This window comes from Narcine bancroftii, chromosome 6 (genome assembly GCF_036971445.1).
Source record: "Narcine bancroftii isolate sNarBan1 chromosome 6, sNarBan1.hap1, whole genome shotgun sequence".
Lineage (NCBI taxonomy): Eukaryota > Metazoa > Chordata > Chondrichthyes > Torpediniformes > Narcinidae > Narcine > Narcine bancroftii.
The window spans coordinates 96,062,497-96,079,712 of NC_091474.1; the positions used below are offsets into that span (position 1 = coordinate 96,062,497).

Consider the following 17,216-nt stretch of genomic DNA (forward strand, 5'->3'; position numbering starts at 1 on the left):
ATATGGGGGCTTACCAGGATTTTGCTAATGTGAGGGCTGTATTGTTCACTGCCATTGATTTGCACTCTGAAATAACAAATCCAGGCCTTTGTTGCTATTTGTAGTCTGCAGTCTCGTTGTAAGGCATGTTCTCTTTGAATGTCCAGGTTCAATTCCCTGCTAATTGGGGTAAAAACACGGAAATGCCTGAAGAACTCACGAGGTCTCGCGGCATCCACTGGAAGTAAATGTTTTGGGCCTGAGCCCTTCAACAGGTGTAACACGAAGAACATTAGTTGCATCGCTGTTTGCCAATGCACGGGACAGGAAAAGGCTACAGAGGGTTGTAAACTCGGCTAGCACCATCAGAAGCATTAGTCTTCACTCCTGATTATCAGGAACTTGAAGATGCACAGCTAATGGTACAAAACAGCTCCTTCCTCTCCGCCATCAGATTTCTGAACAGAAAATGAACCTATAGACACGAACTCACTTTTTTCTCTATGCACTAATTATTTATTTTTAAATATCCTGTTTATGGAACTGTAATTTGTAGAAATATTGTGCCTTTAATGCACAATACTGCTACCGCAGAACCACAAATTTCATGACAGAGTCAAGGCAATAAACCTGATTCTGGGCTTCATTATCCTTGGTCTGAAGAAGTAATAATGTGGTGGAGGGGCAAAATAAAATTGGCATAGGGTCCCACTCTATACCTAGCGAGCCCAGTGTTACACACTACAGACTTGTATTCTGTAGTGCTGGTACAGTGGACAGCACAGCACTAATACCCTTTCTTCAGGAATACAGCATTCTGCTTGATGGGTGGAGCTTAGGTGGAGGGGTGGGAATAGATGCTTCTCCTGTCCCCAGTGATGATGTGAAGATCATTGCCAGTTGCTCAGGAATAGGATGGCACTGACAAGTAGGTGGGTACATCTGCAAAAAGCAGCCCTTGAAGAGAAGTCAATATATAAAAGTCTGCAGATGCTAAGATTGAAGTAAAAACACATAAGCCCCTTTTACTCTTGCAAGGGAATTAATGGCCAATTGGCCTAAAAAGGATCTAGTGTGAAAACAAAGTCTCAACACTGACGTGAGATTACATAATCGTACGCCAGGGATAGATTGCCTTGGCCCCTAGTACTATCCCCAGCGTCTGCAGACGCTGGCGTTGCAATCAGGCAAGTGTAGAATGGGCAATTACGTTCTGGGATAAAATGACCCAAGTTTTTGCGTGTGCAGGAACGTGAAGGAAGAAAAGATTAAGATGAAGGTATAAACTTTGCTGTGGGAAAGTCGCAGCAGGAGGGAGAGGAAATGAGTGCTCCATGCATGGAGTGGTGCACTCTGCTGCACAGCATTCTGGGAGGGCAGGTCTTATTACTTTTTCCCACATAATTTCTATATTGTGCGTTATATAGCACCACCAACTTTCCTGTGGATTTTATTAATTGTGCGCTTTATCAACTTCTCCACACTGTTTAAAAATTGCCTGCTATTGCTAGCACTTTCCCATGGTCCCTTATAAATGTTTATACAGGTCTACACAATATCAGGGGCTCATACTGTGCTGTACATAAAGCTTAATTATGTTATAATTAATTTTGTTTGAATATAAGATCATAATACATTGATCAGGATTTAGGGCAGGTCCACCATAATGTGCCATGATGTCACCGGAAGAGGGTAGAACCTGAAAAGTGTAAATGCGTGCAGTGTCCCAGTTAAGGGTGGTCAAGTGTTAACAGTAGAAATGCCATTCTTATCCTGGGAAACTGAGTGGCCAATTTAGTTGGATGCAACTGTAAAAGGGACTATAGAAATGTTAGAGGAGCTAGCTGGTCTTGCATTATCCAAGGTGGGTGGAGGGGGGGGGTGGTGTTAAGATATATTTAACAACGTTTCAGGCCTGAGCCCTTCTTCAAGGTATGAGTAAAAAGCAGGCAGGTTTTAAAGATCAGAGCAAAAGGGGGATGAATCTAGACCAGCATCCAAATGCTGTTAATTGATTATGATCGAGGAAATACGAGAATTGATTTTGGCTCTGTGAAAAGAGACGGGGCAAAGGGAAGAGAGAAAGAGTGATAACTAGAGGGAAGGTGACAGGAAGAAGTGGGGGGGGGGGGTTCTTAATGGAAACTGGAGAAGTTAGTGTTAGTGAAAGATTAGGTGTTATTCCTCCAATTTGCAGGTAGTCTCAGTCTGGCAGTGCATGAGACCATGGAGAGACATGTAAGGAGGGGAATGGGATGGGGAATGGAAATGGGTGGCTACTGGGAGATCCATGTTATTGTGGTGGACAGAGCCGAGGTGTTCAATGAAGCGATCTCCAAGTCTGCACCCAGTCTTTCTGATGTCGAGACCACAACGGGGGCACCAGATGCAGTAGATGACCCTTGCAGATTCAAAAGTGAAATGTTAATTCAATTGGAAGGACTGTTTTGGGCCCTGAATGATGGTGATGAGCATCCCGGGCCGTCACGGGTAGGTGCAAAGGAGTCGATTGATGGGGGGAGGAGAAATTGGCAAAGGAATCACAGAAGGAATGGTCCCAGTGGAGGGCAGGAGAGGGGAATATGTGTATTGTCATAGGATCATGTAGTAAGAGGTGAAGGAGGATGTGTTGGACATGGAGGCTGATGGGGTGGTAGGTGAGAACAGGAGGAATCCTGTCTTTGTTGGGGGTGGAGGGGGCCAGGACAGACGTGTGAGTAATGGAGGATATGCAGGTCGGAGCCAAGTTGATAGTGGCAGAGAGAAAGCCGTGCTGTTTAAAGAAGTGTTTAAGGAAGGAGGACACCTCTGATGATCTTGCATGGAAGACCTTGTTCGAGGAGAAGATGTGATGAAGATAGAGGAATTGAGAGAATGGATGGAATTCTTACAGGAGACAAGGTGTGAATTGTGGAGTTATCTGTGGGAGTTGGTGGGTTTGTAGAAGATGTCCGTCAAGTGTTTGTCTCCCGAGGTGGGAGACCGAGATCGAGAAAAGGGAGATGGACCAAGTGAATTTGAGATTGAGGTGGAAGTTAGCATCAAAGTGAATAAAGTCGTCATGAGTGCATGAGGCAACACCAAAGTAGTTACCGTTATAGTGGAGGAAGAGTTGAAGGGCTTTGTAGCATGTTGCCAACAAAAAACCAGGCATAGCTGGGGCCCATGTGGGTACCTATGATTACCCCTTTAACCTAGAGAAAGTGGGATCAGTCAAAAAAGTTATTGAGGGCGAGAACAGGTTCTGCCAGTGGAGGAGGATGGTGGTGGAGGGGTACTGGTTGTGTCTATTATCAAGAAAGTAATGAAGGGGGATGGAGGTGTATAGTGATTAGATATCCATGGTGACGATGAGGCAATCGAGTTCAGGGAATTGGAAGTTGTTGAAGTGATGGAGGGTGTGTGAAGTGTTCCGGATGTAGGTGGGGAGGGACTGGACTGGGGGTATTAGAAATGGGATTGTGGAAAGTGGGATCCAGTTTGGTGGGTCAGGAGCATGCAGAAAAATGATTGATCTACTGGCACAATAAGGTTTGTGGATCTTGGGTAGGAGGTAGATACGGATAGTTCAGGTTTGGGAAACTATGAGTTTAGAGGCCATGCTGGGGAGATGATGAAAAGTGATGAATTCAGCGAGTGTGGGGTTCTTTTGGAGGAGTAATTAAGAGGAGTTGTCGTCTGGCTATGGCTCCTCCCCCCAACCTGGTCTTCACTATCCACTCCGACCTTCCTCTCTTCTCCTTGTCCTCATGTGACTCCATTTCATTACACAGGAATCGATGGAAAAAAGAGAGAGTAAAAAATCTTTCAAAAGGAATCAGTTCTGTTGAACAAGTAATGCTGCTCAATATCAGTGCAAAGCTAGTCTTGCTATGAAAGCTTGATGACTCTTCTGCATTGTCTTCCAGGTGGGTATGGATCTGGACCAGTGCCTGGTGCCGGGGGTGTTCCAACTGGCCCAAACCCAACTCCTTCGCAGGTATGTCCCCGAATAACCCACTGCCCAGTGATCACCAACCTTGGTGTTGAATATTAAGGAGCCATTAATTTACGAGGCTGACACAAATTATGTTTTCATTACAGTTGTATTTTAGTTACCTGATATAGATCCCATTTATAATTGAGTCACTGGTATATAGCGACTGATTAAAGTTGTTCATTCTAATGGAAAACCAGAATTTTAAAGTCAACATGTGTTCTGCTATCAGTTCTACTTATAAAATGTCTTCTCATGCTGTCTCTATTTGTGCCATAAACTGGTGTTAATAGAACACAAAACAAACTGCTTGAAGAACTCAGTGGACCAGGCAGCAACTGTGGGGGCAGAAGGGTGGTCAATGTTCCTGTGAAACCCCCTGCGTCAGGACCGAGAGTACAGGAGTAGCAACCAGTTTAAAGAGGTGAGAAAGAGGGGTGAGGCAGGGGCTGGGTGGAAGCAGGTGAGGAGGGCGATTAGCAGATAGAACCCAGTGCGGGAGGGGAGAGGCGGACTTGGGAGTGGTCGCTGGGTGATCGGCAGAAACATGGAGCCAGGCAAGAGAGGGAAAGGGGTGAGGGAGGGACAGAGACTGTCAGGTGATGTGGAAACTCGAGATGCTGCACATGCTGGAACGTGGTGAGGAGTGGAACCAGATCGGGAAGGGAGGGATGACAGACACACAGCTCATTGGGAGTGAGGAGGGGAGATCTAGAAGGTTGTGGGCTCGATTGAAGCAAATGGGGTGGTAAATCTGGAATTTGTTGCCACAGGCGGTTGTGGAGGCCAGGTCATTGGGTGTATTTAAGGCAGAGATTGATAGGTTCTGGTTTAGCCAGGGAATCAAAGGTAATGGGCAGTGGGAAAATGGATCAGCTTATGATTAAATGGCAAGGCAGGCTCAATGGGCTGAACAACCTATCTCTGCTCTTATATTTCTCCCAATGCTTCACCACTGAGCTCGTGACACTGCTCCTGTTGGGGTGGAGGGGGGGGTGTTCAAGTCATTATATTAGCCAGGAGGAGTGGAAAATTACCCTGTAGTTATGAGCCTTGGAGTACAGGACATATTCCAAGTCTGTGATTTCCATTCCACCATTGACAGTAATCTTTGCAAATGCAATCTGCCATGGTCTGCTGTTGTGAATGAGTAGACTCCAGCATAAGTCTTGCCCATGTTTCCTGTGCATCATGCTCAGTAGAGGGGAAGGTGCCCTCTCTCTCCTTTGAACAGATGCCAGCTCTTTGAGAGAAGTGTATCATCACCCTTTCTCCTCTGCAATTTCGTCAGTGTCTTCCTCCCCTTCAGATTATGTACCCAATTTCCTTTTGGAAGTTTATATTACACCTACTTCCAGAGTATCACTGGCAGATCACTGCAGATTGTGACAACTTGAGAAGATTTATGTCACCTTTGTTCTTTTGCAAATAGCATAAATTGGAGTTCGTACGTGTAGAGCTCGTTGAAAGAATCAAAGACTTGTTGATCCAAACCAAGGCTTTTATTAGCAAAAGACAGGAGCTCTTCACAGGTGGCCGACCAGTCTGGAATGATCTGACTTGGCTAGGGACACAACCTGTTAAGGCCCAGACTGTAGGCGTGGCTAAGCTCTCAACCAATCGCTGTAAGCACAGTCTAGATACAGTAACTATATACACTATGTACATTGGTGATAGATCTGTACTATCACAGTACGTGGCCATTTATTCTGTCGCTCATTTCGTATCAACTCCATTGGGCTGCACAGTTATAATAGCGGTTAGCGCGATGCTTTTACAGTGCCCGCGACTGGGGTTCGAATTTGGCACTGTCTGTAAGGAGTTTGTATTTTCTCATGTCTGTGTGGGTTCCCTCCCACCCATCAAAACATAGAGGGATTGTAGGTCAAGAAGGGCCTTTTTACTGGGCTGCATGTCTAAATTTAAAAAATTAAAACCTCAGCTTCTTAAAAAGAGTTCCCACTTCAGCTTCACACATTTATCTGGGGTAATAATGGATTGTATTTTACAGTATGAACAAGTTTTTTATATTCTTTGGGCTCAGAAAGAGGTCACTCGACTCATCAACTGGAGGCAAGCTCTTGGAAAATGATCAACATTCCTATCCTGCCCTCAGATTCTCCTGTTGGCCATGGACGTTTCACAGTGGCCGTTTGTTTATCAGTTCAGCATGCCAGTGGGGTTTGAAGGGGAAACAGATCACCTGGGAAGAGGGGGGGAAGGAGCCCATGGTGAACATTAGAAGAATCTACAAACTGCACACATGCAGCATATGGAGCGATCCCCATGCTCTACGGCAGTACTGCTTCACCACTAGCGTACAAAAAGATTATTACTCTCTGGAGTAGAACATTGGAGGTGGGGATGTAAACAAGGACTTGCTGGAGTTGGTCAGCAGCAGGCCATTGAGAAACAAACGTTCACCAACAAACAGAATTGGAGGATAGAACAATTACAGCATAGAAACAGGCCCCTTCGGCCTTTCTAGTCAGTGCCAAACCTTTCTTTAATCTATTTCCATTGACCTGCACCCAGTCCATACCTTTCCCATCCATGTACCTGTCCAAATTCCTCTTAAATGTTAAAATTGAGCCAGCATTCACCACTTCAGCTGGAACCTCGTCCAAACTCCTACTGCTGTCTGTGTGAAGAAATTCCCCCTAAACATTTCCCCTTTTACCCTTAACCCATGACCTCTGGTTTGTAAACTTGCTATCTTTCAGGGAAGTTTAGTTAAGCCTACATCAGCAGATTAGTGAATAATATTAACATAGCAGCTTTGTGTTTTCTATATGACACGATCATCAGTCCTATCCTGCCTTCAGTTCTCCTGTTGGCCATCTATACCATGGACAGTATGAGAATTTTGTGTTTGATCCAGATGTACCAAATATTACATAGAACATTACAGCCCTTCAGCCCACGATGTTATGCGACCTATGCAAACCTACTCCACACATTCTAATTTTTCCCTACCTCACCCCCTGAGCCTCTATTTTTCTTTCATCTATGTGTCTGTCTCAAAGTCCTTTGAATGTCCCCACTGTTCCAGCCTCCATCCACCACCCCCGCCAAAGCATTCCAGGCATCCACTACTTCCTGCGTTTAAAAAACAATAATAACCTAGGACATCTCCCGTAAACTTTCCTCCACTCAACTTAAACAGATGTGCTCTGGAATTTCCTATCATCACCCCAGGAAAAAGGTGGTGCTGTCTGCCCTATCTAAGCCCCTCCTATCGCAAGATGCTTCTGTCATGGAGCTTCATCGGAACGGTCAGAGAGGTTGAAACTAAAGTGAGAACTTTTATTATCAGGATTAAAAAGCCATTGAGCTGCAAATGTTAGTCAACAGTGTACCTTATAACAATAAAGAGATAGAACCGATGTGTCAGGCTTGAGCCCTTTATGTACCTTTATCTTTGCTATATAAAGGACACTGTTTGACCTGCTGAGTTTCTCCAGCATTGTGTTTTTACTTCAGCCGCGGGGTCTGGAGACATTCGCGTTTTACTATCGGCCTGCAGCATTAACTCCATTTCTCGAGAGTTGCCCAGCGTGCTTGTATTTTCAACTGCAGGCTTTTGCTGCTCATTTACAAAATAGCTGTCGTGCAGTTTGTAAATGTCGGTATGATTTTGGGTTGTGATGGATGATTTTACAAGAATACTATCTGAAGTAATTTGTTTCTTCTTTCCCTGGCTTCCTTGGGCACAGCCTTCGATGCCCAACATTGGGGGCCTGTCGATTGGAGGTGGGACACAGGGCACCATCAAACCAGTGGCCAACTTCAACCCTCAGAGTGATGCCGAAATTTTGCGACAGGCCATGAAGGGAGCTGGTAAGTTCCTCCGTGTTGCACATCAAAGGTTTAACGAAGGGGTGCAATGAGAACGATGACCTCCTTCCTCCATCATTTATGACCTGGAACACAGTAGTTATTACACCCATGCACAGAATGAAAGGATCTTGTGGACGTTGTCTTGCTCCTTACGTTCCTGGCATGTATACACAGTAAACATGTTCGCAGCATATAAAAGGACTTTTTTTGTAGCCTCTGGCTATTTAAATAACAGGATTCCATCCATCTGAGTTGCCTGCTTCCACCTACATCTCTTCTTCTCCACATATACATTGCGTCTTATTATTCAGGCACCTGCCTGCTTTTTGCTCACACCTTGATTGAAAGCTCAGGCCCAAAATGTAAGCTCTGTATCTTTGCCATGAAGAACTGTGAGTTTCTCCAGCACTTTTGTGTATTAACTTATTCTGCACTTTATTTTTCATTGATTCTCCATTCCTGTAAAAGATAAATTACCGGGAAGTAAAAACACAACGCTGGAGAAACACACCAGGTCAAACAGTGTCCTTTATGTAGCAAAGGCAGGGATACAGAACCGGGCTTGAGGCCTTCATCAAAGTATGAGAGAATGCCAGCAAGCGTCCGAGCAAAATGGTGGGGGGGGGGAGGGGAAAGAGGGGTGGCAAGGCAGGAGATAATCGGTGGAGAAAGGAGGGAGTGGACAGCATCAGTGAGGGGGAGGGAGGATGGTAGGGCTGTGTACGTGAAAGAATGGGAAGGACAGGAAAGGGGGGAGGGGAAAGAAAAGGCGAGCAGGTTTAGTGGAAGGCAATAAATGTTAATGCCATGTGGCTGGACAGTGCCCAGACGGAAAATAAGGTTCCTCCAATCTGTGGGTGGTCAGGGTGGGACATGTCATCACGGGAGTGTGACTCTGAATTGAAGTGGTTGGCCACTGGGGGGAGGTCGCGAGGGTTGCGAACGGAGCGGAGTTGCTGAGCGAAGCAATCTCCCAGAGAGCTGGAGGAAAGGAAACAGCGGGATAAGGAAGAATGGGGAGGGGCCAAGCAGAAACTGGTGGGAGTGTGCCCAGATGGAATATTAGGTGTTGCTCCTCCAATTTACAGGTGGCCTTGGCTTGGCAGCCCATGAGGCCACGGGCAGACATGTCGACATGAGAGTGGGGCGCAGAATTGAAATGGTTGGCCACTGGGAGATCCCTGTTATTGATGCAGACAGAGTGAAGGTGCTCAGTGATTTCCTACTTGGGAAGTAGAGTCAGCGATTAGGATCATGAACTTATGATCACAGATAAAATCTCACCATACAAAGAGAATAAAAGTCAGAATAACCAGTGATAATAACAGAGAAAGAAGATTTTAAATGATCCAAACAGAATCTCTGTGAAGATCCCAAGTTGAGAAAGGTAGTAAAGCAGGGCTTAGAATTACTGATTTTGAGATACACGTTGGAATCCTACCACAACTAGGAAATATAACTGAATTAAGTAATCTTTTAATGGAAATAGGGTCTGAAATTGTGATTCCCGATATCAATAATGGTCACAAAACCAGAAAAGTTTCAGTACTGCCCTTCCAGGAAAGCCTGGTTTGGGCAAGTCCTACCTAACCAGCATGAACTATATGGCGTGCAGTCAAGCAGGAGATTTCTCAATTTTGGATCCAAATCCAATCAAACTTCAAGCTAACAATCCACACTCCAAACAATCACATAAACCCTCTCAGTCAGCAAATCGTGTGCTTAGTTAATCAGACTGATCAACCCATCAGGATTGAAAATGTGACCCCCCCCCCCACCAAAAAAAAACAAGTAAAGGATAAAACAGAAGATTAATATTAATGGAACTGTTTAATAAACTGGCTGATTACATGGTGCGATGTGCAAATTTTCAGAGAGCTCAGACTGTGAGCACTGATATCTATCTGAAAGGCCCATGAAATTCTCATTGCTGCAGTGATAATTAATGGGAGATACAGCAAGAGTATTTTTGATCGTCAGGTGAAGATTTTGCAGAAGGGATTAAGAGTAGTTAGGCCCTTCACCCCATCGAATCTGCTCTGTCATTTGAATCATGGGTGATATATTCCTTTCAACCCATTGTCCCATAACCTTTGACACCCTTACCAATCAACAACTTGGGAATATAAATGAATTAAGTAATATTTTAATGCAAATAGGGTCTGATATTATGATCCCGAAACCAACGATGGTCACAAAACCAGAAAAGTTTCAATACTGTCCTTCCAGGAAACCTCAGGCTTCCTGTTTGGGCTAAAAATACCCAGACCACAGTGATGGGGATGCTTTGTGAAACAATCAACCTCAGCCTTCCAGATTTTTTTTTACCTCTCTATTTCATTCATCTATTTGCAGACAGGTCAGCTCTAATTAAAATTAGTCTACCTTCTACAACTGAGAATGTTTTCCCATTTCTTTTCATCAGGTCATCAGCCTGAAACATTATCTCTGTTTCTCTCTCCACGAATGCTGTCTGGCACATTGAATATTTCTGGCATATTCTGGTTTTATTTCAGATTTATACTACCCACGGTCTTTTGTTTTCCATTACTGCTTTTCAGGAGGATAGCGTGAGTGGGGCAGTTGTTATTTTTGACGGTGAACTCTGGGAAGATCCATCAATATGCGGATGTGTGAAATTCTTCAGATTGCAGAAGAGGAAGGCCATTGACTGACCCCTGGGCAGAGCAGAAACTTGCACATGCCTTGAATGGGAAGATGAATAGTATTTGTTATAGACCTGTAGAGTCATTCAGCATGGAATAGGCCAGTCAGCCTAACTTCAAGATGGCAAGAGTTTATAGTCAGACAATCTCTGGTTACTTCCTCGGTTGTTGAAATGGGAATTAAAATCTACATATTTAAGATGTTTGCAAAAAGAGTCAGCTGGTCAGAGTCTTAGATGGTTACAAAACATGAAGAATCATTGATGTGCGAAAAAAAAAAAGTGGGAATGGAATGGTTTCGCAGGATGCTCAACCCCAGTATCTGCACATTTTTTCGTTCAAAGTAAATTATTTGCTGGACCAAGTGTTATTTTTCCTGCATTGGCACCTTAGGTTATGGTCAATGCAGCAAAGTGTAGGGATAAAGGTGCCTTAAATGGACTCAGTAGAATTTCTGGTGTAATTTTGTTGAATGACAACATTGTCTGACTGGCTTAATGCAACCTAGATTGTATACCTAAAATGGATGAGGGAGGGGGGGTGGGGGGGTGGTTTGGGAGGAAATGGGGGGGGGAGAAAAAGTCACTGTATATGTGTGAAAAAGAAATAGTGTATATCATGGCTAATGTGATTTATGGTGTGAAAAATAAAAAATTAAAAAAAATATAAAAAAAAAACAAAAAAAACTTGTCTGTTGTACAGGGACTAATGAGCAAGCAATTATCGACGTCGTGGCAAACCGCACCAATGACCAAAGACAGAAGATTAAGTTAGCATTCAAGACGTTGTATGGCAAAGTGAGTATGCAGTTGCTGGTTTCTCTCTCTCTCTCTCTCTCTTGTCACTGACATATTGTGGAGGAATTGTCCTTGCACAGAGAACGTCCCTGAGTACCAAACACCAATAGTCATAGAGATATAAGACCTTAGACACTAACCCCCACTGGGGCATTGCCCCACCGGCACTAATGCTCATTGGAAACCAGGCCTTTGCAAAATTAGTCACACTAATCTTCACTGGGGTACCGTCCCACACACACTGACCCTCACTGGGGTATAGTCACACACACTGGCCCTCACTGGGGTACAGATCCACACACACACTCACCCTCACTGGGTGCAGATCCACACACACTCACCCTCACTGGGTGCAGATCCACACACACTGACCCTCACCGGGGTACAGTTCCACACACTGACACTCATTGGGGTACAGTCTCACACAGTAATCCTCACTGGGGGATGTATCCAACACACACACACATCCCTCACTGGGGTGCAGTCCCACACAGTAACCCTCACTGGGGGATGTATCCCACACACACACTGACCCTCACTGGGTGCAGATCCACATACACTGACCCTCACTGTGGTATTGTCCCACACACTGACTGTGAGGTTAAACTTGCTGAGCATTGTCTGAACTTAGTAGCTGTGGCAACTCATTCCAATTTGTTTCCTATTTGTATCTGACCGATACTCGAACCGCCTGTAGCATGGTTAGCGCAACGCTACCACCGTGCCAGTGAGTCAGGTTCAAATCCAGCACTGTCTCTAGGAATTTGTTTCTTCTCCCCTTGACTTCTGTGTGTTTTCCCTGGGGGCTTTGGTTTCCTTCCACCCGCCGCAAAGTATGGGATGAGTTGGTTCATCGGGTGTAATTGGGTGGCTAGGGTTTCAGGGATTGTAATTGGCTTCAACTGAGCTGCATCGTTACATTTAAAAAAAATTAATTGTCCATTCTTTGATTTTCTTGGTACTGATGGTAACTCTGTGATTCACTTTCTAAAGGATTTGATCAAAGACCTGAAATCAGAACTCACTGGCAACATGGAGGAAATCATTATCGCCTTGTTCAAGCCCACCACCTACTACGATGCTTGGAGTCTGAGGAAGGCAATGGAGGTACTGTTGATTTAACTGTAATCAACAGAATCGTGGAAGCTCAGATAATTTCATTCTACCTTTGTCTGCACGCATTTGTTTCCTGCTCCGAATTCCCCTTGCAGAGGTAGTGGTGAGCAACCTTCCACACCGACTGAACGTGCTCCCACCATGCTGTTGGGGATGGTGTTTTGGGATAGACCCCACAGCAAGACAGGATGGTGTGCCATGCGGAAGAGAACTCGGGCATGGTGGTGTAACCATGTCTCTGCTCCTCCTGGTTCGGGAGGTAGTGTGGGCCAACAGCAGCGCATTTTGTCGATGGACGCTGCAGCCTGTGGTCTGCTGGATGGGGGAACGAATGTTTAGGGTGATGGATTAGTCAACGTTGCCTTGGATGAGTTGCCTTCTTAAAATCATTCCCTCTGCACTCATCTGAATAAGTAGAAGTGCACCTTCACCACAGACCCTAGAACATTAACAGCTCAGAAACAGACCCTTCTAGTCTGTCGAATTTGTATTGTGCCTCATCTCACTAACCCGCGCCCAGTCCATAGCCCTCCATACCCTTCCCACCCATGTACCTGCCCGAAAACATTTTTTAAATGTTGAAATTACACTCTTATTCACTACTTTAGCTGGTGATTTATTCCAGACTCCCACTACTCTCTGTGTGAAAGTTTCCCTTCAACCTTTCACCCTTTTTTATAAATTAACAATTGTAACATTTCAATAATATATATAAAATTTTGTATGAAGCAAAAAACACGCACATACAAAACCCTAACTCTACCCCTTTCTGTCCCCGCCCCCCCCCCCAACTCTTTATTAAATACCTTTTCGTACATGGTCAGAGCTCACAGTTTAAATTAACCTCAAGATTCAGGGAGTGATCACTTTTGAATTTAGCAGCATTATTAAAGTTGGGCACCAGCGTTTGGTCGTGTAGCGAAGTGTGGTAGGAAGACCTATGCTCAAGGAATTAAAATCGAAGACTGGTTTATCGCACCGGCAGCTCTACTTGTATTCACTCCTCGCTGCTGGCATCGGGAGAGCCGATCTCCCATTAGGCGGCGCTCTCGCTGTTTGCTCGCTGTTTCCTGCCCTTGGGTCGTTGGCCCCGTGGGGTCTGCGTGGTCGCTGCATTCGTTGGCCATTTTGTCTCCCGGTTAGCAGGCCATTACATGATCCCCCCACCCCAGAACTGGTGATCGGAGCGCTTATCGCCACTTTCAGTGGCCTACCTCTGCGATGCGGGGGCTGCGGGGAGACCAGTTGGCTAATGTCCAGGTGTGCTGGTTTGAGGTGGTCAGTAGTGAAAGTCTCTTCCTTGGCGCCGATATGCAGCACACATGTCGAGCCGTTGTGTCTGATTACTTTATACGGTCCCTCATACGGCCGTTGCAGAGTTTTTCGAAGTGCCACCCTCCAAACAAACATGTACTCGCAGATTTCTAAGTCTTTGGGGCCTGGCTGTGTGGCTGCAGAGGTGCCAGACAGCCCAGTTTTACCCTCAGTTTAGTCAATGAGGCTGTGGAGTCCTCTGGGTCTTTGGCGGTGGCCAAGAACTCCCCTGGTATTACCAACAGTGCGTTGTATACCATCTCAGCTGCGAAGGCATTTGGCCTGGTGTGGATCCCCAGGAGGACCAAGGGTAACGTCCACCCAGTTCAACCCCTTGAATCAGCCCATCAAGGCCGCCTTTAAGTGCCTGTGGGACCGCTCCACCAACCTGTTGGCCTGAAGGTGATAAGGCCTGGTGTAGTGGAGCTGGGTTCCCAGCAACTTGGCTAGCACTGCCCAAAGTCCCGAAGTGAACACTGTACCTCTAACGGTTTTCATCTGCTCCAGGACTCGGAATCTCGACACCCTGGTGTTAATCAGTGCCCTGGTACAGGTCTCAGTGGTTGTATCAGCCAGCGGGATCGCCTCCGTGTGGAGCGGTCGATCATGGTGAGGAAATATCTCACCCCATGAGAGACCGGCAATGGCTCTACAATGTCAACATGGACTTGACTGAACTAATTTTGAGCACTGGCTCAAAAGTCTGGGGTTGGGGGGGTGGTGGTGCCTTGATGTGTGTATGGCAGAGCATGCAGGTCTTGCCCCACTGACTGATCTGTTCCCAGAGCTGTGCCAGATGAATCTACTGAACAAAAGTCTTGATGGCTTGGTGTGCCAGGTTGTCCACTGCGTCAAAGACCTGCCTCCTCCACGCTGCTGGCACGATGGGGCGGGGTTTGCCAATGGAAACATTGCAGAAGAGCACCTGGTTGCCAAGACCGATGGTAACATCCTCCAGCCTGAGGCCAGACACTGGTGTTCTGTATGCCGGGATCTCAGGGTCCTCCTGCTTCACCTAAGGAATGGAAGGGCCTGGATGAACTCAATTGTGGTGCGAAACAGTGCGTCGGCCACCATGTTGGTCTTACCAATGTGTTGGATGTCCGAGGTGAATTCAGACACTGGTGACCTCAGGTCTGCTGCTTTACGGAAGGCAAAGGTCAATGGTTTATGGTCTGTGAAGACATTGAATTGCCTGCCTTCTAGAAAATACTGGAACTGCCAGGTACAACAACAAATAGCTTCCGGTCAAAGGCACTGTATTTGAGTTTGGGAAGCCAGGGGTGCCTGCTAAAGGTGGCCAGAGGCTGCCATTGCCCTTCGATGAATTGTTCCAGTATGCCCCCTACCGCTGTGCTGGAGGTGTCTACTGTGAGGGCGGATGGCACCTCTGGCCTGGGGTGTACCAGAAGGGTGGCGTTGGCCATAGCATCTTTGGCCTTCTAGAACGGCTCCGAAGGCTCATTGTCCCAGGTAATGTCTCACCAAACTATAGGAAAGGTATCATGAAGTTAGAAAGGGTGCAGAAAAAATTGACAAAGACGCGACTGGGACTGGAGGGCGTGAGGTGTGTGGGCTGCAGCTTTCTTCCATGTAGTGTAGGTTTTAAAAAAGAAAACATGAAGGGCAAAGTTAAGGTGAAGGGCCACAATAATTTCCCCCAAGGAACGGAAGTCTAAAGCTCGGGGGCAGAGAATTAAGCTGTGAGTAGATGACAATAAAAGGGACACAAGGGCAACTTTTTCCACACGCAGAGTGATGCATATATGAGTTGGTGGAAGGGCAAATGATGAGGACAGGCATGGATAAAGAATTTGAGGAAAATGGGCCAAAATCAGGCAAATGGGACAAGCTGAGGCAGACGTGGACAAGTTGGGCTGAAGGGCCTATTTGCCTGGTGTCTAACTCTGTGACACCTCTGCCTACATACTGGGCTGGTTGCCAGACATGGCGGCCTCCTGCAGTGTCCGGAATCTGTCTCAGAGTAAGGCACCAAGAGTCAAAAACATTGCCGCTCCTCGGGCTTGGCTTATAAGCCTGATACAGCTGCACTGGGTGGGGACCCTGGAAATGTTGATGGACAGGAAATGAGTGCTGCTTCTAATGTTTTCAGTTGAAGGGACGCACCCAGAAGTGTTTGTTCGAATGGTATTGAGAGATTGCTCTGTCTGCCCTCCAATTACAACCTTGCTCTGTGTTGTGAACGACCCACTATTGCTCAGTGGTACAGAGGGCTTGATAAACTGGACGAAAATCTCCAGAGTCAGACTGTATCAAGATGTTGTTAAATTTAGTCACAAAAACATTAGCTATTCTCCAAAATGTTTCTCCATGCAGCAGGAACTGCATAACCTTACCAAAGCTTGAGAAGACAGGGCCCAGTATGGTTTCCCAGGGGTACTCTGGCTTCCTCACAGGTTCCAAACACATGCAGGGTTTGTAGGTTAATTAGTCTCATGGGTGTATTTGGGAGGCGCGGGCTCATGGGGTAGAAGGGCCTGTTACCATGCTGTATCTCAGACAATGACATCAAGGCTTATGAGGAGAGGGAGTCCACCTCAGTAGAGCCATGGAGGAAAGGCAACAGTTATGTGGACAGTTTTTCTCACAGCAAAGAAGGTTAGCGGCAATGCAGTTCTCCATTGTTCAGTAGAATGGCGAACCTTGTGGGGGGAGGTAACTGGGTTCAGTGGGGACGGTGACCCTGGGGCTAACAGTGTTCATGGGGGCAGTAACTCTGGGGTTACTGTGTTCTTGGGGACCCTGGGTGTAACTACATTCAGGGGGTCAGTGACCCTGGGGGTAACTATATTCAGGGGAACAGTGACCTTGGGGGTGGCTGTTAAAGGGAACGGTGTGGGTATTCTCCCGCTGTACTGAGCTCTAAGTGGTGCAGGTGTTCTGATGTAGTGGCCTTTGAACGAGAAAGGACACTGATGTTGCTGTGTTGCTGTCAGTGGAAATTCCTGTAATATGATGGATTTGCTGAAACCTATAATCCAAATGTAGTTGAGTTGCAGTACCTCCTGGCGATCTCAAAGGCTATCTACTGACACAAAAGTGATAAGCCTTCCAATATTCCAAGAATACCGAGTGCTGCTTATTTTCAAATTGGACTGGAAAGTGTGGAGAGGAGATTTCGTCCACTGCCAGGGCTGGAAAATTGCTGCTCTGAGGAAAGAATGGATCATCTCTGCTCAGTTGTCAGAGCAACAGTGATTGTTTTCCCTGAAACCACACTGGGTCAGAGTTACTGAGGGTGAGGTCATACTGAAGCCAGCAGCTGTTCCGGATGATCTCAGCCAATCTCTGCTCCCACAGAGCCCTCATCAGTTGCCATTTACTGTTTGTGTGTTGTCTTGTGTCCAGACAAGTCTTGGGTTTAAGCCCCGCTGATGTGATAGCGAAGTGGGGAGGAACTGAGGTGCCGTGGGCTGAACTGTCATTGATTCGTCACAAAACACCATGGGACGATGCCAGCTTGGTACTGGTCCTCATGGAACCAGCCCTTTGGCCCATCTTCTCCAG

General features: G+C 46.2%; 1 protein-coding gene across 3 annotated transcripts in view; it reads left to right on the plus strand.

The window, feature by feature from the left end:
* The window catches only part of LOC138736378 (annexin A7-like), a 92,839-nt gene that overhangs the window by 58,010 nt on the left and 17,613 nt on the right, over positions 1-17,216 (plus strand). For all 3 annotated transcript variants that reach the window (XM_069885820.1, XM_069885821.1, XM_069885822.1), the window contains 4 exons: positions 3,888-3,958; positions 7,672-7,795; positions 11,164-11,258; positions 12,252-12,365. In XM_069885820.1, the coding sequence (XP_069741921.1) occupies positions 3,888-3,958; positions 7,672-7,795; positions 11,164-11,258; positions 12,252-12,365 (404 nt within the window). The remainder of the gene's footprint in view (positions 1-3,887; positions 3,959-7,671; positions 7,796-11,163; positions 11,259-12,251; positions 12,366-17,216) is intronic.